General features: G+C 46.2%; 1 protein-coding gene and 1 long non-coding RNA gene across 3 annotated transcripts; one reads left to right on the plus strand and one right to left on the minus strand.

Annotated features, from left to right (window-relative positions):
• Window positions 1–3,104: 3,104 nt before the first annotated feature.
• Window positions 3,105–19,660, minus strand: Ldaf1 (lipid droplet assembly factor 1). Of its 2 annotated transcripts, XM_087908515.1 has the most exons (6): window positions 19,502–19,642; window positions 18,717–18,865; window positions 17,131–17,329; window positions 8,595–8,763; window positions 7,992–8,130; window positions 3,105–3,877 (listed from the first exon to the last, which is right to left on the minus strand). In XM_087908515.1, the coding sequence occupies exons 3-6, from the start codon at window positions 17,224–17,226 to the stop codon at window positions 3,796–3,798; spliced, it is 486 nt and encodes a 161-aa protein (XP_087764641.1). In that variant the 5' UTR covers window positions 17,227–17,329; window positions 18,717–18,865; window positions 19,502–19,642; the 3' UTR covers window positions 3,105–3,795. The 2 variants fall into 2 exon arrangements, with proteins under 2 accessions (XP_087764641.1, XP_087764640.1); XM_087908514.1 differs by lacking the exon at window positions 18,717–18,865 and having other exon boundaries at window positions 19,502–19,660.
• Window positions 18,779–23,196, plus strand: LOC148121486 (uncharacterized). The gene is made up of 2 exons (XR_015738441.1): window positions 18,779–18,962; window positions 19,252–23,196. It is a non-coding gene; the product is annotated as an uncharacterized LOC148121486 (long non-coding RNA).
• Window positions 23,197–23,484: the final 288 nt, after the last annotated feature.

The following is a 23,484-nucleotide window of genomic DNA, read 5'->3' on the forward strand; positions in this document are numbered from 1 at the left end:
TTGTGTCCCAGCTGAGACCCTGCTCCAAGCCAGCTATCTACTTGACACATCCTCTCGGTGTCAAAGGACACAGCTGAACTCATAACGATTCAGGATGCGAATTTTTCCACACAGTCCCCATCTCCAGAAATAGCATCATTGGCCACCCACTGGTTGAAGCTAAATATCTAGGGGTCACCTTCATCTTCCCCTTTCCGTCTCTACCTACACCAACACACCAACAAATGTCCACAAATGTCGTCATCCCCCCCCCAACCTAGTATAAGTCAAACACACAACCATCCTGTGTTCCTAGCCTCTGCAGACCTCTTAAAGTGGCCTGCCTGCCCCCATCCCTTTGGTTGTGAGCCACAAGCAGCCTCAATCTGAACTGGGCATAGATTACAGACCTATAATCCAAGCCCTTGGGAGGCTGGGGCGGAAGGAGCTAGAGTATGAAGTCAGATTTGACTACACAGAGCTCCGAGTCCATTGTAGCGGTACCCGGTCAGGAAGTCGGAAGGGGGAAGAAAGAAGGAGTAAGTGAGGAAGGAGGGAGGGAAAGAGGAGAAGGAAAATGGGGAGGAGAAAGAAGGGAGGTGGCAGGCACATAGAAAGGAAGAAATAGACATGAAAAGCCCGGAGCTCGACCACGTCTCTTTTCCATGGAAGATTCTGCACTACCCCACCCCTGGGTTCTGGGGTAAACCTCTGTCCCTTCTCCATGTGCCTTCTCACAGGGACCAGCCACACTAAGTTCCTTCTGGTTTTGAAGACTGGGGCCACTGTGCCCTCCTCTAGGGACACCTTCCTCTGCAGTCACAGCGCGCCGTTCTTTGGATCACAGAGCAGTCCCCAGTCTGGATGACTGCAGTGGCCCTCATGTGTTTATCACTCTTCACTTTTCTTCTGTCTAGCGGAGCCCATGGTCTGTCTGTGGCTCCTGTGCCCTTGTGTGACCCTTTCTCCCTCAGGTGGAACATTCCCAAGACTTGTTTCTAAAGAACAGGCACCGCGACAAGATACATGTGATTGTGCATACACCCTGTATTACTCAAAATGTAACACTCATCTTAAGTCTCTTTCTTGGTGGCTTTAAAGACACAGACTGCCTCTTTGTTAGATGTCAGGAGAGGAACATGAAGTAAAGAACTAGAGCCTCAGTCTGTAGCTGTGAAGGAACTGTAGGTGATCCATGACCGTGTGTACTAACTAGGACTTCAGTCTGTAGCCGTGAAGGAGCTGTGTGTGACCAGTGACCGTGTGTACTAACTAGGACCTCAGTCTGTAGTCGTGAAGGAGCTGTGTGTGACCTGTGACCATGTGTACTAACTAGGACTTCAGTCTATAGCCGTGAAGGAGCTGTGTGTGACCAGTGACCGTGTGTACTAACTAGGGCCTCAGTCTGTAACCGTTAAGGAGCTGTGTGTGACCCATGACTGGGTACACTTGGATTTAGATCTTTCCCAGATACACCTCAGAGAAGAAGCCCCACCCACCCAATCCTGTTAATATTCCTATGCACTTTTATGCCACTAGCTGCTGAAGATTGTTGATCAGTGATAAACACATCAATCACAAATACAACTGTTAACTGCTTCCCTATTAGACAGTAAATCTTGGGAGCAAGGCCAGGGACCTCAGTGTTCGCCAAGACTGCAGTCTCAGAACCCAGCTAGCTGGACAGCAGGACACACAGCTCAGACCCTTGCATGAAGTCAGGAGCTTTCCAATAAAGAGTTGTATCTACTACTACTTCATGGTGTGACAGCCTTGGGCAATTCTTGTTCTCTAATGGATGGATTCTCTTGAGGGGTAAGTGAAGCTGGATAGCATAGGATGTAGGAAAGTTGAGAACTTTATGTCCCACTGGGGCCAGCGGCATCATTTGTTTCTCCCAGGAAACTTCCTTTTCTTCTGGTATCCCTAGGGGGCCTCCTTCCTTCTTGCCAACCTCACCAACTGTGGGACCAAAGTGGCGAACCTAGGTGGTGCTATCCCAGTTCTTGCATGTACACATGTGCCATTTGAGCAGATGCTATTATACTGGTCACTGTGATTGGTTCAAGGTCGGTCACACAACCCAGATTATCCAATCAGAGTCAAGCCTGGAATCTGCATGGACAGAGCAACTTTTCTAAGCGAGCAGAGTGCAACAAAGAGCTGAAGAGAATGCTGTGTGGGAGAGACCTGCTGAAACAAACAGTGCACAAGAAGGAAAGTGAGGTGAAATCATATGAGGTCCAGATCTTCACAATGCACGATCCTGTAGCCAGCCTGGAGTACAGCGAGGCCGTCTCAAATACAATAGCAAAGATCTGCCCACTGGGTTTTGGTTGAATGAAATGACTACTTCTCTAAATCACTCCAACCTCTTTGAAAACAGCGTTGAGTTGCGTGTTGTCTCTAGCAAATAAATAAGCTGTGTACTGTGGTCTGAGTGTGAGAAGTCCCTCATAGACTCATGTATTCAGCTCCTGGTACTTGCCAGAGGCAGGCCCTGAGGTTCTCAGCTGAGCTCAATTTCCAGTCCTCTAAATGCTTCGTGACTACATGTGCAACGTGACTTGCTGCCATTCCATCCCCGCCATGATGGGCTGCAGTGCCATTAACTATAAGCCAGATGAGCCTTTCCGTCCTAACGCTGCAACTTGTTGGGTATTTGCTCACAACAACCTGAAAAGTAACTTGGGCTCCAAATTACATAGGATGGGCTTTGAAATCAACAGAGAAATTGCTGCGGTTTTATGTGTGCCCTGAGGTCCATGTGTTAAAGCCTTAGTGACCAGACCATGGTACTAAAGGGACAGAAGGAACCATTAGAGAATAGGGCCCAATGCGAAGAAGTTAGGTCACTAGGGACTGCCCTTACATATTGGGACCCCAGGCTCTTCTTTCTGCTCCCTAACCACCATGAAGTGAGCAGGCCTCCGTCAGGAACCCCAGCCATGTGCTGCGCCATTACAGGTTCAAATCCACAGGACTAATGGACTCTGTACTGGAACTTCTAAACCGTGAGCCACAGTTTTTCCTTTATAAAGATAATTATCTCTGGTATTTTGTCATGATAGCAAATATCTAATTAATGCATGTCTAGCATATGGAAATGAATAGGAGAGAAGGCATAGCAAGAACCAAATAAATATTTAATAACTGTAAAGAGGAAATCACATAGGCTTTTTTGTTTGTTTGTTTTGTAGTCTTCAGTATGTGTTTGGTTTGTTTGTCAAGAAATGGCTTGACATGGCAAACTCTTTTAAAAACAATATAAACATATCAAGTACGAATATGTCAAAGATCAAGGCACTCAACAACTAGGCCTTGAGACATTTTCTAAAGGACTCCTGGCTGCAAGGTTAAGAGTGCTTTTCAAGTCAGGCCACGATACCCAGATGTTGCTGCTCTTTCTGATAGAAAAGCAATAAAGGCTCAAGGCTGACTCTTTTGGGGTTCTTTCTTTTACCTCTGATTTCAAATGACTGGAGAGAACGCTCTTCGTCTTCCTCCCCCCTCCCAATAAAATGAAACTAAACTTCAAAAACAAGCGACCTTACCCCAGTTGGGACCTAGGACTCAACCCAGAGGCCCTGGTGGTCAAGCTCCCCAGTTTTAGAAGCCTGGGACTCTGCTAAGATCAAGACTGCATACTGGGGAGTGGGGAGGGCTGGGGAGGTGGCCCCGGCCACTGCAGTTTAGACACAGTGAGCAGCGAAGCAGAGCCAGCATCCAGCCCTCTCTCTGAGCTATGCTCCAGGCAGAGAGGCCAAGAGCTTTCCCGGCATGCTTAGGAAGCAACCTCTGGTTCCGTAGGGCCTGTCATTCCTGGTAGAGCCCCTCAAAGTCAGGAGACTTCATAGCCAGCTGACAGTTGGTGTTGGCATGTTGCTGGGTCAGGGGCCTGTTGTGTGAAAAGACAAAATGGTTAGTTTAGGAGCAATACCAAGAATGGCCCAGCCACGTGTGCAGCACTCTTGACTGGTGTGTTCTCTGAACTCTTGTCAGAGAAGGTAAGAAAGCTGAACCCCTGTCCAAGCTGACTGACACCTTACGAAGGTCTAGCAAATGATGTGTCTTTGGGGAGAATGAGGAAGAGCACTAGGGAAAGCCTTCACTTGGGAGAACGGGTCTCTCAGGCTCGTTTGCACGCTCATGAGCTCTCTCACAGGTGCCCTCCCCCGAACATGTTTGTACCTGGAGCTGCACCAGTTATGGCCTTGTGGAGGCAAACTCACAGGCTAAGGATGGCAGCGAAGAAAGGCAGAAGGCACTCGGTATGTTGGTGACACCATACTATGGTTGTACCAGCCCTGGGCTGTCTCCATCTCTTGGTTATCCAATAAAAACAAAAACTTATTTGAGTTAGTATCTACCTCAGGCTATTTTGTTTTTAATTACTTGCCACCAAAAACATTTCTACCTGGTTTGGCAAGAAAACCAAACCAAACAGACAAAAAACAAGGAACCTTTGCTCTGCTCTTCTTGCATTTTGTAAGCAAGTGTGTGAAGAGGCACTGGGCAGTGTGGCAGGCTCTGCTATCCCAGCTGTCTGGGAAGCTAGGGCAGGAAGGACATTGCAGTTTCAAGGCAAGCCTGAGCTACAGAGTGAGTTTAAGGCCAGCCTGATCAACTTCTTGAGAGCTTATGTCAAAATTTAAGGATGATTTTTATATCATCCAAGGATATATATTGGTTTTTTGAGACAAGGTTTCTATGTGTAGCCCTGGCTGTCCTGAAACTTGCTTTGTAGACCAGGCTGGCCTCAAACTCATGAAGATCCTCCTGCCTCTGCCTCCCAGGTGCTGGGATTAAAGGAGTGCACCACCACCACCTGGCTCAAGAATAATAACTTTAAAGGCCTAGAGAATGCTTGCCTCAGAAGCCTAAATTCTGAATTCAGTCTGCAGTAATTGGATGGAGTGAGGTATGGGGAAGTCAGGCACACTCTGGCTATTTGGGGAGACCAAGCGTAATGTGGGGTGAATGATTTGTGTGGTCTACAAAGGCACATGCTGCCCTACCCTTTACTTTCCCCTACCCCACCTGCAGGCCCTAGGAAGTCTCTCCAGCACCTTTGATGTTAAGATTATCTACAGAGAAGATCACAATGTGTTGCTGAGAAACTGTATATTTCCCTAAATACGGCCATATTAGAATTTGTTTCCTTTTTCTTAAAAAAAAAATGTTATGTCATCTTTCAGTTTAGGGTCAAACCCATAAGGTCATGGAATGAATTGGTAGCTCCTCTTTGATCTCTTGTGCTTTGGGTCAGTCAGTGAGGGACTATCTTTATCTTGAGTGTTAAAGATTTTCCTAATACAGCATCTAATTTATCCTAACACCTCCTATGTTCTTTCCATTCTTGCTATCTCACAGAGGAACAGGGGAGTTTTCACCTAACATGTGGAAGAGCTACATGATTCAGTGAACTGACTCCTCATGCTCAAGGCATCAAGTCATACAACCCTGCGTGGTACAGATCTGCTCAGGCTATGTTAGTAAATGAGTGAAAAACAATGTCACATTTTCACTAAATTAGAAGCAAGAATCATTACAGAGTTAAGCTATACTATCAGAGAACGTCCACAGTCCTCTGGAGAAGGCTCCCCTTCCCCCACTGCACTGTGAGGCTCAGGCCTCTTCAAAGATTTCCTCAGACCACGCAGACAGAGGTACAAGGACTAGCCTCGCTACTTCCAGCAGAACATATAGTTAAGAAAACTATGATAGCCAGGGGTGCCACTGTGCACCTGTAGTTTCAGCACTTAGGAAGGGGTGCTGAAGCAGGAGGATCAAGAAACTGAGGCTAACCTAAACTATATCATGAGTTCCAGCCCAGCCCTGGTCATATAGCAGGAGGTGGGAAAAAACAGAGAAGGCTATTGATAAAATATAAGACAATGTGACCTGTGACCTGGCTAAATTAATTTTGTTTATGAAATATAACCATTTTTCATCAACAAATGTTTTTTGTTTAGATGGGCAGACGGTTCTGTGGTTGCTGCTGTAACTTGCAGTGGGACTGTTATCAAAGCTCTGCACCCACTCCCTGGATGTCTCAGTAGCCTTGGAGAAGGTGAAGAGACTCCTGAGAACAGCGAGTTGAGAATCTCTGCCCAAATGGGAGCCTGATGTCTCAGGAAGAGGATGGAGACAGGAAGAACCAAGTTGAGCCTCGCCACTGACAAACACCACTCTGTGCTTTTCTTTCCTCTTTCTGCGTGTGTGCGTGTGTGCGTGTGTGTGTGTGTGTGTGTGTGTGCGTGCGTGTGCGTGTGTGTGTGTATGCACATTTTCACATGTGTCATCCTCAAGAACACTGTCTACATCCTTTGAGACGTGGTCTCCCATTGGCCTGAAACTCTCTGAACAGGCTGGGCTGGCTGGCCAGCAAGCCACAGCCACCCAACTATCCCTGTCTCCCCTCTGCCGAGATTACAAGTGGATACCTTGCCTGGCATTTTCATGTTGGTTGTGGGATTCCAAACTCAGATTCCTACTCTTGTAGCTTCCACCTGAGCTTCTCCCAAGCAGCTCATTACGCTACTTTCTGCAGTGTGCTTTTTAAGCACGTAGCCTAATTTAAGCAGAGTTCAAAGGTAGGGAGGGATTTTAGCTCTAAAGCATTGCCCTCAGTGAGCCAAATAGGGCACTGTGTGTCCTTGAAAGCTGATAGTGATCAAAGCAACTTCTGAGAAACTGGTACCATTCCAGGGATTATCAGCTAAGCAATCTCGTGAGAACAACCCCTGAGCAATTTAAGATCACAGACACATCAACAAAAAATAATGACAGGATAAACTTTTTAAGGGGAAGAGGAATGCTGGGGATCAAACCCAGGCCCTTGAACATGCTAGGCAAGTGGTAAAGCTGTCTTTTGTTAAGATGTTCATGGGCTCTAGTGGATTTTTCTTAGAGCATGGACTAGCAAATCAATTATGGTTATAGGGGCAAACTTTGGCAAGTCATCAGTTTTTGTAAAGTTTAAATAAAGTTTTATTGGAACACAGCCAGACCAGTTTATTTGCTTATTATCTGCTCTCATGGTACAGCAGCAAGCTGAGAGGCTGACCATGGTCTAAATACCCTAGAATCTTTACTATCTGCCGCTTTCCAGAGATTGTTGGCTATGTTTTATAGCCGCTTTATATTTTGGCTGAGAGTTTTTACCAGACTCAGCCGACCTAGATTTAAGTTCCTTCTCGGCTGTTCTTAGCATGTGCACTTGTCTTTCATTTCCCTATCACAGAATGAGGCTCACCCCAAGGGTTAAACGAGATGAGGCTGGGAAGTGCTCAGCAGAGATTCTGCACTGAGCAAATACCTGAGCCACAGTCGCCAAATTAGCGAAAATTAGTGACGTACAAGAGAGACTCAATACGTGGGAACTTAAGAATCAAAAATCTATATACAGCACAAAAATCATGCATCAAAAAAGCGGTCTCTGAAAAGCCCTGAGTAGCTGAGGTAGCACATTATATCTCCCTAGCACTTCAGCACTGCTGGGTTTCCCTCCAGCATCTAAAAAGGTCACTGTTCCTCCAGACCCAGGAGCCACACTGTGGACAGGGCGACTCCACAGAGTAAATATGAGCCATGTTCACTATGCTGAGATGCTCACACCAAACAGAGGAGACCAAGGTAGCATCCCAGCTCCTGTACCACCCTGGGAGGTGAACATGGCTACCTGATGGGTTAGCCTTTCTCCAAAACCTCCTAAACTACCCCCATTTGACCTTGTAAAGTAAGTAGAAAAATGAGTAACTGCCTGACGAAGCTACTACAGTTGTGAAATGAGCTCTATGGGCGATGGACAAGGGCAGCAATGTTTGTGTGCACATGTGCATGTATGAAACTCTACTGGAAATGTGGAGCTGACAGCTAATGTCTACGGGCAACCGTGAGGAGCACCTGCCGCTTATAATTTAACTGCCGGACACCAAGTGGGATTAGAGAGTTATCTGTGTGGATCCCCCAAATACCCAAGGTTAATTGTTCCACTGACACGCATTTACCTGGGAGAAAACCAGTAGTTCATGAGGCAGGACACTACCACATAGGAGATCATGGCTATCCCTGACATGACAAGCGCCACGAAGCCCAAGCCACAGAGGATGCAGAGCAGTGAGAGGCCGCACACAGAGATAATCAGCCCTAGGAGGAAGCCATGGTTAGGAGGTGCCTTCATCAGAAATCACTGAAACTCAGAGGACCCTGGGCCAGGGCATTTAAAATATGGCAACTAACTCGGATTTTTGAAGTCAGGAGATTTCCCATTAAAAATTATAATGGCATAAGTTCCACACCTGGGTAGGCCTCAGCTTCCGGCATCAGCCGGTGGGGCCTCTGGTTGCTTCCATTCCCCCACCATTGACAAACTATGTTACACGTGGGGTCTCCTTGCTTGTTTTGTTGCCTGTCCAATTTAAAGTTCAGAAGGAGTAAATCACGTCCCAGATCACAATGGTGGAAATGGGCAGCTGATGGAACACGAGAGCCCGCGTTTTAGCTACTCTGACAGGCTGCCTTGCGCCAGAAAGGAGTCTTTGATTAAAATGGCAGGTGTTCAATACTGTCCACCCTACTGAGTTACTCCCCAATAGCCTTGGGCAGAGCACCTTCCAGTAACACGGCCCCCATGAGGGCGCCCAGGGAGGTGAGCACCACAATGAGCAGGAAGACGCCAACAGGGACGGCTGACATGGTAACGAACATCAGCATGGCGAGAGCCAGGAAAGGATGCCTGTCCAGGTACCGACCCACCGGGGACGTCATGAAGGCCACCACCTGCAGGCAAAAGACAAAGAGCCAAGGTTAAGGGCCGTGTGCAAACCTCAGATTGAGCTGATCTGCCTCAGCTGTGGGAAGTACGGCCATAGGCAGAGGCCTCGGGCAAGTCAGAGGCTCCCAGATATCAATATGAAACATCTCCCGAGACGTGAGGTACCTGGCAGCAATATAAGAAAGCTGTGGGAAGGGTGGCAAGGGTGAGGTTCCCACCCGGTGTCAAGATCTGTGAGAGGAGGAAAGGTCATGTCACTGCTCTCTTGCCCAGCACACACCGTCTCTGAAAGGCACCCTCTTATGTGTGCAATGTGCCTACCGCTCTGCAGCCAAAGTTCTCATAACTAAGGTCGCAAAGGAACAGAGGAGTTAAGTCATAGCTACTCAGCATCTCTCAAGGGCTTAGTGGAGATGAGGAGCCTTAGGCTCCACCTGATATCTGTTGCATCCAATTCAGCTTTTCAACAAGAGCCCAGGTGCTTTGTGTATACATTCAAGTTTCAGATTAAGTGGCTAATTTGTAGTCATCCAGTTTCCAAGCGACAAATCCTAGATATTCAAAGCTAAAATCTTTGACTCCAAATGCATGCATTGGCTTGTAACCTCAATGCCTTTATGGTACCAGCCTGGATGCTATAGTTGGCCACAGACTGATGATGGCAACCTTATGTTGCTTTAATAATAGGTTACCCACCTTCACCAGGTTAAGACCACACTCCATGGAGAAGGCTGCTTTAGTGCAGAGCTGGTCTTAGTTAAACGCATAAGGATGAGCATTTCCCCTCAGTTTTCAGGTCTCAGGGCTTCACCCTCTTATTACTGGCATTGAAGCCCATTCCCTGAAAGATCCCATCATTCAAAAACCTTCCTCTAGAAAAGTAATCACCAATCCAGCCATAAACTCTGCAGTCTATAACAGTCTGTGCCTTGCCTGCGTGTGCAATAGTGGCACAAATGCTATGTGAGTAACCACTCCACGACTGGAGTTAAGGCTCCACAAGGTGGAACCCATGCTTGACATTGCTCCCATGGCCAAGAACCTAGACTAGATAGGCCTAGGGGAAAACCAAATACTATTTTTCTGCTAAAGAAACAGCATTAAAATGACTCCTAACTACATTCTGCTGTACTCGTAGATCAGTGCCTCACTCAGTCATCAGCAGAGACGTTTTTTTCCTGCAGATGGGAACTAATACAGAGACACATAACTGGAAAATTACAGAGAATAAGAGATTTGGGAATATTCAGTCCTAAATGGGATGCCTTCACCAAACCCCTCCCTCAGGGTTCACAGAGCTATGTGAAAGAGGAGGCAGAAAGATTAAAGACTCCAAGGAAACAGTGTCTTCCGGACACACCAGGACTGACACACGTGTGAACTCACAGAGACTGTGGCAGCATGCACAGGGCCTGCACAGTTTCAAGGAGGACGGCATCCCAGCACTGAGAGGGTCAGATGCACATGAACTTCCACCCCTAACTAAGAAGCTATCCAGTTACAAAGGGAAAATGAGTTTTCTCCAAGACAGTCTCACTGGGTTATGAGTAGCCCCCACGCCCAGCAGTAGATGGCCAACAAGAAATGAACTCAGTGGTATTTTTGTAGACTTTTTGTCTCATATTGCTTTGTTTGGGTGTTTTTTATCTGATTGACCTTTTGCTTGTATATTATTTGTTTTCCAATTTTGTATTTTTATAGATTGTGTGTGTTTCTTATGTTGTTTTCTTTTTGTTTACTATACTTTGATTTTTGTTTGCCTGTTTATTCTAGGATTGGTTGTTTTGCTTTGTTTTGTTTGTTTGTTTTGAGACAGGATTGCTCTATGTAGCCCTGGGACTTACTTTGTAGACCAGACTGACTTCAAACTCAGAGATTTGCCTGCCTCTGCCTACCAAATGCTGGCATTTAAAGGTGTGCACCACCACTGCCCAGGATACCTGTTTATTTTAAAGAGAGAGAAAGAAAGGGCATGGAGTTGGGTGGGTGCCCACTCTCTGGAAGGGGAAAGAGGAGGAGGAGGAGGAGGAAACCAGGATGGAATATATTATATGAAAAATATTTTTTTTCAAGCAAAACAAAACAACAACAAAAGCAGTGACATAAAAATTAAAAAAGCTGATTTCGGAGCGCTTCCTACATTGAAAACTGGTCTTTCCTGTTTCTCCCTCCTTTGGGGCTTGCAGGCCAGTGGCTGAAATGAAGTGCCATTATCAGAAGTGCATCTTTCCAAATCACATACTTCTCCTGGCAACAGATTTCCAGCCAAGTAATCGTAAGGGTGGGAACTTGGGGCAAGTTAGAAACAGGAGTCTCTATAACTCAGGTAAAGGCAACTAGGCATGGGCTCACCTTGTTTAAACAGACAAGGTCCTTCAGAGCAGCCACAGACATTGTCCTGGGCGTCAGCACTGCCTCCTAAAGCATGACATATTCCACCTCCTGGCACACCACACAATGTCTTCTAGCCATGCCGCCTAGCAACCTGTAACCACACCAGGAATTGCCTCTGAGGCCATCCTTCATTAAGGATTTGAGGTGAGAGGGAGGCAGATACATTTTGTAAATGCTAAAGAGAGAAAAACTATTTCCCATAGAAATCCAGCACCTGCATGAGAAATGCTCTATGTATCTGAGAGGAAAAAATCTAGGATAGCTCATTAATTATTTCTCATGATAATTACAGTCTTAAATTATGGTTTGGGATATGATGTGGGTGTCCCCTCTGTGTGCTATGATTACCATTAATGAATTAAAAAAAAACTGCCTTGACCTGTTGATAGGACAGAACTTAGGGAGGCAGGGAAGACGGAACTGAATGCTGGGAGAAAGAAGGACAGAGGTAGAGGGGACGCCCTGGATCCGCCGCCAGAGATAGACGTGCTGGAACTTTGCTGGTAGGGCACAACCTTATAGTGATGCACAGATTAATAGAAATGGGTTAAATTAAGATGTAAGAGTTAGCCAATAAGAAGCTAAAGCTAATGGGCCAAGTAGCAATTTTATTAATACAGTTTCTGTGTGATTATTTCAGTTCTGGGTGGTCAGAATGAATGGGTGGCTCCTTGCAACAGGAATATATTGGGTTTCTTGAGATATTTTGTTAAAATTAATTTCATGGGTTCCTTTTTTATTTTTAATTTGAGACAGAGTGTCATTATTGCCTTGAACTTGTAATCCTCCTGCCTCATAACTGGAGTGCTAGAATGATAAGTAAGAACCACCACCCCTGACTCATTTTGTTTTAAAAGAAAAAAATTTTTAAAAACATTTAAATTATATATGTGACTCTAATACGTTTATTGTACTTTGAAAGTTTTATCTCATGGGAAAAAATAAGGGGTAAATTGAGAGCATGTGGTGGGAGCTGTGACAAACACAAAGGAGCAATTTAACTAAGAGGAACCTGGGGTAGGTATGCAAGAGGCAATTGGGGAGATTTGCAGAAAACCAGGCGAGAGCATAAATGGCCATCTGAGCCAGAGGAGGATGGGAGGGATGTAGTCTGCAGTTTAAATGACAAAAAAGAAACCAATGGGACCTGGGAGCAGTCTGGTGTGGGGAATCCAAAAAGCATACAGTAGGGCTAGCCTACTTCCAGTCCTCAGAGAGTCCCCCTCTTTCAGAGTCTTTTCTGGGTCTGGCCTCTAAACACCCCCAAAACAAAGGTCCTTCAGAATGCAAAGAAACCATTTCTAAAGAGTCTATCAACTAAAGTAGGAATGGTGGCACATAGATATAGCTCTAATTTCAGCTCCTGGGAGGCTGAGGCAGGGGTATTGTGTGTTTGAGGCCAGCTTGGGCTGTCTACCAAGACTACATGTTAAAAAGAAAGGAAGGACGAAAGGAAGAATGGAAGGAAGGCAGGCAAGCAATCCCCATCATCAATCATTAAACTATGTGGTGGTTTGATGAGAATGGCCCCCAATGGCTCAGATATTTGAATAGCTGGTTCCCAGCTTGTGGCACTGATTGGGTAGGTTTATAAGGTTGACCTTCCTGGAGGAAGTGTGTCACTGAGGGTGAGTTTTGAGAGTTTAAAGACTTACACCATTATGAGACTGTTTTCTGCTTCCTGCTTGTGCTTGAGACATAAGCTCCCAGCTATTCCTGCCACTGTGCCTGGTGCTTGCTGCCACGCTTCCCCAAGGTCATGGTAAAGGACTCTTAGCCCTCTGGAACCATCAACCCAAAGTAGACCCTTCCTTCTGCAAGTTTCTTTGACCATGGTATTTTATCACAGCAATAGAAAAGTAGCTAAGACGAAACAGTTCAATCCAGGAATTGCTTTCTCTAGGAAAGAATGACCTTCGTCAGGACACAATGTCATGGAGACAGCATGGTTCATCCATACCTAACATCTATACTCATTAAGCACAGGTTCCAGGCACCTATTTAAGAGTCTAACCCAAGGGGTTTGCATCTTGCCAAGTGTAAAATCAAAATAAGCATGGCCACGAAGACCTCCTACCTACAGCAGGTAAGGAGAACGCAGGAGTCATTCCCAAAGCAACACCTTCGAGCAAGGGAAGCATGCTGGTTTTATCCAGACAGCTACACATATCCATTCAGGAAAACACTGTAGGGGTAAGCGAACTCTCAGCATGCTGAGTTCCAGAAGGAAAGATTTGGGGACGTGCTTAACTCAAGGTCATAAAGCGCACGTTCAAAAGGTGAAAAGAGCACACAGGAGCACTTCAGGGCATTCTCAACTCACATCACTCAAAATAGTGATACGAACTCCTTTGGGACTCTGTGTGTGTGTGTGTGTGTGTACGCACGCGCTCATGCTCACTTGGGTGCACATATGTGTGCAACACATTTGAAGACCGAAGGACCCCCTCGGGTGCTGGTCCTCAGGCTCTGTCTATCTGACTGTCGCTCACTGGCCTGGAACTCACCAGGGAGGCTAAACTGGCAGGCGACTGAGCCCCAGAGATGCGCCTGATTCCACCTCCCCAATACTGGAATATAAGTATAAGCCATCACTCCTGTATTCCTCTTTAATGACAGTTCTGAGAATTGAACTCAAGTCCTCAAGCACCTTACCTGCTGACCCACCCCCCGAGGCCCATTTTCTTCAGTAAGTTTTAATTGAAGAGAAACAAAGGCTACTTTGAAAGTATGTCGGCAAGGCCTTCTCCTCTGAAGGTGCCTGTCTGACTCAGTCCGACATTTCAGACTTGCCATATATGTCTTCATGTCTTTTCCCTACAAAGTTGCAGGGCAGAGAATGGAGACCAGCAGTAACAGTGCCCAAGCCCAAAGGCTTCAAACATCACCATGTTTCATCTTCCTGGCAACAGACAGCATGCAAAGGGGAGGACAGAAATTGAGAGAGCTCAGCAGGCTGTGGCAAGCCCTGTGATCTTCCATCGCTAACCTGGAGGTAGAGACGGGCCTTCGACCCATGCTTTACAGATGTGAGCTGCACTCAACAACCCAAAACGCCAGACTTCAAGAGATTGGCACCAGCATTAGCCAGGCTCAGTGCAAATGCCTTCTCAAATGGCATCCCAGATAATCCTCCCAGCAGCCCAAGGCCTGGTGTTGCTCATTCCAGATAAGAGGAGCTGGAAACAAATTGAATTAATGTACCCAAGGTCGGACAAGGGCTGTTTATTTATAAATGCAGGTTGGCGTGAGAGTTTCGAGAGTCAGGCCCACGTGGTCAGGGTTTGAGACACAATGGTTCCTCCTGAGGCTATTCACAGCCAGAAAAACTCTCCACTGTGAGAATGTAAGACTATTCTCCTGCCTTAGAGGAGAAGGACCCAGTAGGCAGGGGCCAGCGACAGCAGTCAGGATTATCACACAAGTGATACCAAGTCAGAGGCACCATGCTACAACAGCCTGTCCCAGATTAGGCTCTGGGTGCCTGCTGGCACATGATCTTGGCACATGATTTATGGCATGTGAATTCCTGGATTTTGGGCTCTAAAATCTTCCTCATGTCAGGAGTAGTCCAACATGAGAAGAAAATCATCTATCACAGATAATTCACATTAGGAGATGCCAACCTGGTCACCCAGCCACTCCTTCTGCTTCCCTGAAAACTGCTCCCTCCCCTAGCCGGAGGACATCTGATAAGCCATATGCATTTCAAACAAAATCAAAGATCCCAGTCCAACAGCCACTGGATAGCCACAGGTGATGGCGCCAACCACACTGGTGTTTCTGTGAATAGGAAATAAACTTCTAGATCTTCAACAGGTGCTAAGGGAGCTGTGAGGAAAGGAGGGCACCTGCCCGAACAACTGTGTTTGCCCACATCAGTGGGAAAGCCAAGGGGAGTGGGCTGCACTCTGGGAATGACTAATGTGAGAAGCTACACAGCCCAAGGGAGAGAGCGAGCGTGTTGAGAGCTACTCCTGGCACCAGGCACCAGTCTGATCCTGGCTCTAGTCATGAGACAGCCCTTCTCTACTTCTCCTGTGGCTCATGGGGAAGCCTTAAAGTCTCCTAAAGCCATGGAAGCCCCTAACTATTTGCTTGCTTAAACTATTTTAAGCAGGTTCCTGTCTCTCGAATTCTAGAAGTAAAACTGCTAAGAACTGACCACGCACTACAGACAGGCTGGAGCAATTTCATGCCCATTCCATCTAGAGGCCAATCTAGCCTCATCTGAAGTTCAAAGAGCTCACTAAAACTGTGAGTGAAGAACACAGATTCATGGGGGGAAGAAACTGTCTCCATTTCCCAGAGCCAAGGGGCAGCTATATAAATTACAGTATGTCAATCGGATGTCCTTTGTTGATGTTCTAGTGGCACGTGTAAATTACTCTGAAGACCCACACTTCAGTATGAAAAAGCAGCACCTTGCCAAACAAAAATAAAAATACACAATTACCTCTGCTGTGATTGCACTCACTATTATGTAAACATTACACACTGAAGGGTTTTACTACTCAAGGGGATCACCACCACTGTGTGTTAGTGACGCTTTTGTTACTATCTGAACAGAAAGTGGCTCCTGCAGACTCACGTGACCCCTAGCTGCTCACACTGGTTTTGGCAGTTGTGGAGACTACAGGAGAGAGAGCCTAGCTGCAGAAGAGGACCACTGGGAACATGTTCCTGGGGCTACATTCTACCCTATGTATTCCTGAAGCAATCTCTGTGTGTATGTTTGTATGTCTGTCTGTCTGTCCCCACCCCACTCCCCTGCTGACTGGCTACCATGATATGAGTGAGCTACTCTGTTCTATCCTGACCCAGGATGTCTAAAACCACGAACCAAAATCCTCCGTAACAGAAACTGACTGAGGCAGTCACAGGGGCTTGGCTCTCCTCCTCCCTCCAGACTCACTTCGCATTAGTGTGACCTCCGGGCTGGAGAGAGCGCTAGTTAAGAGTGCTCACTGCTTCTGAAGAGCACTTAAGTGCAGTTCCCAGAATCCACATGGGACAGCCCACAATTTCCTGTAACTCCAGTTCTAAGGATCCAGGGCCCTCTTCTGGCCTCTGCAGGCACTGCACACATGTGATATACATGCATTCAGGCACAAATCACTGAGTGCACACATATACATAAAATGAATATTTTTAATTGGACAATTAACATAATATACTAAAAACTTGTAAGAGAAATAATTTCATGTCAAGACTATCTGAGAACACCCGCCCATAGAGAATTGCCAATTTCCCCATGCTTCTGGGAGTAGGCTAGATGGATAAGTACCTAGCCCAAACCTACTCCAGTGCCTACTGCTGAGTTATCAAAAGGAAAGAATGAGAAGTTCATCTGCTTTGAAGGTGCGTATAAATATTAACTAAGATGCACTAAATGCCTGGTACAAGGTTGGAGTTTAGTAAAGGCTCAATCAGTTAATAAGAGTTAATAAGGATCTGCGAATCCTGTGTTTGAGGAGTTTCTACTCACTAATTTATCTGAAACCTAAAATCAGTCCTTTGAGCAACTCTGATGTCAAGACTGAGTCAAGGGACAGGAATATTCCCAGCTTGTTATGGTTTGAACCTGAAATTCTCACCACCTCCCCACAACTACACCCTTGGCCAAGCCTTTAGCATGGGGGCCTCTTTGGGACACTGAAGAACCAAACTATGACATCATGGCCTACTTAATGCCACAAAGTTCACAGTTTTTATTTCGAGTTGACAATCTCACTATCTAAAATGCACAGTACCATGACCACCGCCATCAGTATCTTTACTGTTTCTTACAAAGAAGACGTGTGTGGGTTTGAGGCATGAAGCAGCCTGCTGCTGGCCCTGTGTTCAGTGCCAACAGCCAACAGTATGCATTATATACTTCAATGCATCTTTCCAAAAGTACACATAAAGTAAGGACCATATACTGATCTGTTCTGACCAGTGTTAACTTCCCAGTATATACGGCATAGGAGGCTGACCTTTGCGTTGCTCTGGAAGGAATCTAGCAGCAAACACAGCTTCCTTCGCAGCGCCTCTAAGTCTCTGGAGACACTTGGCGGCTCGTCTTTGGCCATCTTGAAATGTCCTCCAGTCTCACTCGAGAATATATCTTCTACCAGTAAGTTCCTTGATGGAGCATGTAGCCCAATCTCTCATGTCGCCTGTCTCTTGCTGTCGCTGGAGGAAACAGGAAGTGTCTTGAATCATTAGTAGTCCCCAAGGAGCCTGTGTCATCCCCTATGCACTGATGGCGGGCATGCAGGTGGACATAACTTGACAATATTTATCAAATTTTTAAGCTGTATAAACTTTGATCCAGCAATTTATTTTTCATGAACCTCAATGAGATGATATATGAAAATATCCTCAGAGGATGTGTATCACACGCCTGTTTATAAGATATAATGACCAGCAAGATGAAGAAGCTAAATCCATTTATTATAAACACTTCATTGTTTTACACACAAACACACTCACGGTATAGAAAAAGAGCTAGAAATACATCTCTGAGAGCGTATGTCTTTTAGCTTGAATGTTGAAAAGAGCATATGACAAACAAGAAAACTGAATTCAAGTCTCCAGCCCCTACTCCTCCCAGTCTTTCTTTTCTCCTACAATAGGGATTGGGTGTTTCTATTCTTTATTTGGCTCCCAAACACCTTGCACAATGCCACCTTTTATTTATGTATGGTGAGGTTCTCCTCACTCACAGTACCTGTCCCCAAGGCCTTGGCACAATTATTTTCTGTCACTCGACAGCCTGGAATTTGCAAGACTGTCTTCACTTCACATTGTTATGCATTTTCCATGAAGGTAATGAGCCAAATCAGATACACTTTTAACTCTGGCTGAGTTTTCAAATAAAAAAAAAAAATTACAACGTTACTCTTAGGTTTTCCAGAACATCTGTCTGGGTTGGACAGAATGGGATCTGTGCATATCTCCTTGCTGCCAACTCCCTGATCTCACATACTTGTGCGCAGTAGATTCTGTCACCGTGCCAAAAATAACCGAGATCCTCAGTTTATTTACCATATTGAATATCCCACTTGCCCACTATGCGTTACAGTGAGGAAACATACCTTACCACTGTCTACACCACAGAGTCTAGTACACACGGTTTCATCACACCAACTAAAATGAGTTCTCGCCTCTTAGCCAGAGAGAACCAACTCCTACACACATTTATGTCGTTAATGCAACAGCTTGCACTGTTGAGTTTGGGATGGTCCTTCAGTTCACCTAATCTCATCTCTATAGCGGGCTAAAACAAGCCCAGCTGCCCCCCGTTACAAGTCTTCTTTGGCCTGGGAAACATCCAAGTGCCAACGGACCGATCTGGGGAGTCTGACAAGGCAAGCATGGGAAGAATGCAGAGGACCGCAGTTAGGACAGGCATCTACCCAGCCACCAATCAATTCCCAGACCCTCTACTCCTATGGTTCATCCAAGCAGCATCTTAAGACAAGACAGAAGGCGCCATCCCAGCTACCCTAGGGCGCCCCGCCTACTCTGAGCTTGGGGGTCCTAGCTAGGTTCTCAGAGAACAGGCCCCGCCCCTTACAAGGCTCCACATAAAGCCTTGGCTCCGGACTCCGGTGTCCCGCAAGCAAACCGCCACCGCGAACGTTCCAGCTGCGGGTCGGGTCGAATCCACCTGGGGGCAGGGCCTTCAGATCGCCTTTCAGATAGATGAGTGTGGAGAGTTTCGATCTAAGACCAGGGATCCAGAGAGAAGAAAAGAGTGTGATGCAGATGGAGATCTGATCCCGGATCGCGGAGCCCCAAAACTACAAGACGGGAACTCAGGGTAGTTGGGTACCCTGTCACTGATCTTCGGGGGCAAACCCACCTTTGACACCTGCAGTTCCCTCCTGCTGTAGGGCATGGCACCCCCGTTAACCAATCCTGGGGAGGAGGTGTGGAGGCCCAGGCAAGACTCCAAGTCTTCCCATGCAGGGTTCCCCAAAAGGAGGCAGGGCCTCGCTCGTGGATTGGCACTGTCCACTTCCCCTTTTTTTTCTTTATTTTATTTTATTTTATTTCATTTTCTTTCTTTCTTTCTTTCTTTCTTTCTTTCTTTTTTTTAACAAATCTAGCTGTCGGTGTTTAAGAGCGGAGACGGCTGAAAATGGTGGGTGGGGTCTCCCCCATGACCTCCCACCCGCACCCAGCAACTCAAGGCTTCAGACACCTTCAAAATCAACCCAGAGGCCAACAGCTGCAGGGGAAGGAAGCTAGCGCACTCTCCCCGTGGCCGACCCAGAACTCCACTTCCCAGGCCGAACTTGGAGGATTCAGCCAGTCGGGGTCCCCTAAACTCCACACCCCACAGCTTTGCTCTCTCACCTGGTGCTAGCTGCCGCGATACCCAGCTCTGGAGGCATCGAGGGCGGGAAGAGAAGTGGGAAGAAGAAAAGGGACGCAGGCCTGATTGAGGACAGGAGCTGGACCAGCTCCTCCCCACCGGCGAGCGCTCTTCCTTCAACCAGACGAAGCCCCGCCCTTCTGTCCCGCCCTTCGCCTAGGCCCCACCCCCACCGAGGACCCGCACAGGTCCCTGCCCCGCCTCCGCAGCCAGAACAGGAAGAACCCGGTATCCCGGCGCCCAGCCGCGCGGCGGGCATCTTTGCTAGGCGCGTTCGCTTCTTCCCACACACTCTAGGAACAATCCCTACAAACCTTCTAGACTTTGGAGGACTAACGAGAAAACGAAGGCTTAAAAACAGTCAGTTCCAACAGCGATGTTTTGGAGTGAAAGTTTTGGGGCCAAGTCTCAGGTGGACTGGCAGCCCAAGTTGGGTTTTTTGTTGTTGTTGTTTTTGTTTTTTTTTAAGAGGAATTTAGAGTTTCCCCTTCTCGATACAGATCCAGTTCTGGATTCGCTCCCGGAGTTCAAGTCATACGAGTCAGTGAGGTGCCTCCTAGACTGGAAAGTCTAGACATGAAGCAAGTGCAAATGTTGGCAGTCAGGGAATCTCGGAGAAGAATTATCTCCACATTACGGATTTAAAGACAAAAACAAACGGAGAGCTAGAGGGATAAGGTTTATAGATAAACTCGAATCCTCTTCTCAAGGATCCACGGTAGAGAGACCTATGTTTCCTGGTTCCAAATGTAGGCCTGAGGAGCACGATTATTCAGCGGCAGTGCTATTGGCATTTGGGATGGGATGAGTCGGTTTCTGAGATGTTCTGAGCGCACTGTGGGGTGCTTGGAAGCATTCCTCGTTCCACCCACGAAATAAATACAAACATCGTAGCAGCCCCTACCAGCTGTAATGGCTGAAAATGTTTCCAAGGGGGTTGGAGATGGGACGCAATCATCCGGTATTCAGAAACACTGCCTTTGAGCTTACAGTGAAAAAATGTGGGCTGGGGCTCTGGGATCCCCGTCTATGGGCCCAAGTCTAGCTGTGGCTGTGTGATGTCGGTGTCTTTACTTCTCATGGGGAGCATGGTGTATAAGGGCATGCAAGTCTCTGAAGTTTTTAATCTCAGCACTCTTGTCTGGCTGTCTTCACTTTCTGGAGCTGCAGTATGACACATTTCCCACCCAGGGAAAAGAAAAATGGGCTTGTTTTCCTTAGACCATCAGGTCTGGTAAATATTGCTTTGGAAAAATTGGAGCTTCAGCTGAAGGGTGCCATCTAGGGGCACCTCTTTGAATCCTCTAGCTCCTCCCACTTCCAGCATCTTTCTTTTCTTTTCTTTTTTTTTTTTAAATGGTCAGTAGGTTTTGTTTTTCCTGGAGTGTCACTGGCTCTCCGACAATACCTGTATTTCTCATCTGGGGGTCTAGCATCTCTGTACCACCGAGAACTTGGCTCTTGGTTAGCATTCAAAGGACTGATAAACCCACATGAAGCCTCTCCTAGGCTTTCCCACGGTTTTCTACAGCAACAGACTGAATATTTTATCCTTTGTGTTCCAGTATAACAGTATTAGGTGGGGCTTTTGGGAAGCCATTAGTCAAGAAGATAAAGCCCTTATGAAAAGATTAATGCAGGGCAGGCAGTGGTGGTGCATACCTTTAATCCAGCACTTGGAAAGCAGAGGCAGGCAGATCTCTGTGAGTTCAAGGTCAGCCTGGTCTACAAGAGTGAGTTTCAGGTTACGCGCAACACACACACACACACACACACACACACACACAATATATTAATGCTTTACAAAAGGAGGGCTGGGGAGAGTTTTTCTTGCCTCTTTCTACTAGCAGAGAGCAGAATAAGAAGATGGCAGTCTAGACTCCTTCCTGCAATCTCACCGTGCTCACATTCAGACTTCCATTATTTTGAACTATGAGAAATAGGTTTCTTGCTTTTCTTCGTTTTGTTTGGCTGCCGTTTGTTTTAATATGCCACTCAGACTGCAGCACTTTGTAATAGGAACCCCAGTTAGTTAACACACTTATTCTAGGTAAGCAATTCTTTTTCAGCCCTCTGAGATCTACTATGAGCACTGGCTTAGAAGAATAAGAAGGGGGACAGTTCTTTAGCAAAGCATTGACTCTGTTGCTAGTCAGAGCCAGAATATGACCTGAACCCAGCTGACCTCTCCTCCCTAGATTGCCAGATTTAGCAACTGAAACTATAAGACTCTCAGATATCTTTCTGCGGCAAATAACCTATAACTTTTTGGTATAAGCATGTCTCATATGTATTCGGGATATATTTGTTTTAAAAGATATTTTGCCTCAAAATGCTTACCTGAAATTCTGAGTTATTCTGGTCATTCTGAGTTTTATTTATCTGGAGATCCTGGGGCTTTGGAGTTGAGGACAAAGAGGGTCTTAAGGCTGACATCATTTCTTAAGAATAAACAGGTAAGTACCCTGGGGGGTTAGTTCTCTCTCCCCGCCCCCTCTTCCTTCTCCTTCCCCTTCTTCTATTTTCATCCCTCTCTCTTCCTTTCCCCACTCTCTCTTTTCTCTCTTTGGAAACAGGGTCTCATTTTTAACCCAGTCTGACTCTCGCCATTCTTCAGTCTGCACATAAGTTTATAACTAAAGCCGTGAGCACTTCCTATAACCACATGCAAGTCCAAATTTTGCTGTTGACCCTCTGGAGTGACTTACAGACAGGTTGTTTGGTTAGTTAGTTAGTTGGTTTGTTGGTTGGAAGGTTGGTTGGTTAGTTTGGTGTCTATATTTCCAAACATAAAAATTAGAAAAATGAGATTTTTTTTCTCTTGTGTTGTTGAGAAGATGCCCTTTACAGGGTGGACATGAATACCAGCAGATCATGTCAGTAAACAGAAAGTCTTCTTGTTTTAATGGCTTTGAACATAACTAGTGTTTAAAGTACATTAAATTTCAGACAGAGCCTATCTTGCTACACAGGAGGCCATGGACTCATTAGCACCATGCTCGTCTCTTTCTACTCCTCACATACATAGATGAGAGTCTCTCTGATGTGCAATTCACTGCTACACTATATCTGACTCTATATAGTTCAAATTTGTGTGTGTGTGTGTGTGTGTGTGTGTGCTGGGCATCGTATCCAGACCTTGTATGTGATAGGCAAGTGCTCTATTATATTTGAGCCACAGCCCAGACCCTCTACATACTTTATGATAAGAAACATTAACACAAGGGACAAAGAAGGACTCTCTTGTAGAGAGCCAAAACTTGAGTGTAAAGTGAGGAAAAGGAAATTGAAATTCTTGGTGCTTTTCAAAGGAGCTGAAAATGTTTGTGCCCTGGGCAGTTGCTCTGTGAAAAGAACAGTAAAAATGTTTCATTTTGTAGTCACTCTGATTAAGGAAAGGTAAGGTTGAAAAACTGTGTCTTGGTTTCCTCCTGATGAGACAGAATGTCAGGAAATTAAGGGGGAAACTGAATGAAGAAACAGACAGACTCTGTAGCATTCTGAGAGAGCTTAATAAGTCTGACTTGGTTTTAAAAGCAGCCATGTGATAAGTGTTTTGGATGTTGGGGCAGTGGTGAATCTTGAGTACTTCCATGGGAGAGTGTGTGTGCTTGCATGCCTGTAACTATAATACTGGTGCTAGCCACAGCATTCATAAAGAACCTATTGCACTGAGTGACAAGACTATCCCAACCTGTCCTGGACAGAGGACGTTCTCAAGATGCAAGACCACAGTGGTGAAGTAGGGAAAGGCTGGGGTTGTAGCTCGGTTGGTAGAGTGTTTGCCTGGCATACACCGGGGCTGCTCTCAGTCCTGTGTAAACTTAGCACTAAGGAGGGGGAAGCCAATGATCAGAAGTTCAATGTTATCTTCAGACCCTGCCTCAAGTGTGTGTGTGTGTGTGTGTGTGTGTGTGTGTGTGTGTGTAAAAGTCATAGGCAAATTAGGATGAATTTACAGGTG

This window comes from Myodes glareolus, chromosome 7 (assembly GCF_982192425.1).
Source record: "Myodes glareolus chromosome 7, mMyoGla1.1, whole genome shotgun sequence".
NCBI lineage: Eukaryota > Metazoa > Chordata > Mammalia > Rodentia > Cricetidae > Myodes > Myodes glareolus.

Bases quoted from the DNA above. Each gene is read 5' to 3' on its own strand.
- Ldaf1 (XM_087908514.1), bottom strand. From the start codon at position 17,226: ATGGCCAAAGACGAGCCGCCAAGTGTCTCCAGAGACTTAGAGGCGCTG. The intron at 8,131-8,594 runs GTGCTCTGCCCA...GCTTCCTCCTAG, and splicing joins GGGGGCCGTGTTACTGGAAG to GGCTGATTATCTCTGTGTGC. The intron at 3,878-7,991 runs GTAAATGCGTGT...TTCACACAACAG, and splicing joins AACTACTGGTTTTCTCCCAG to GCCCCTGACCCAGCAACATG.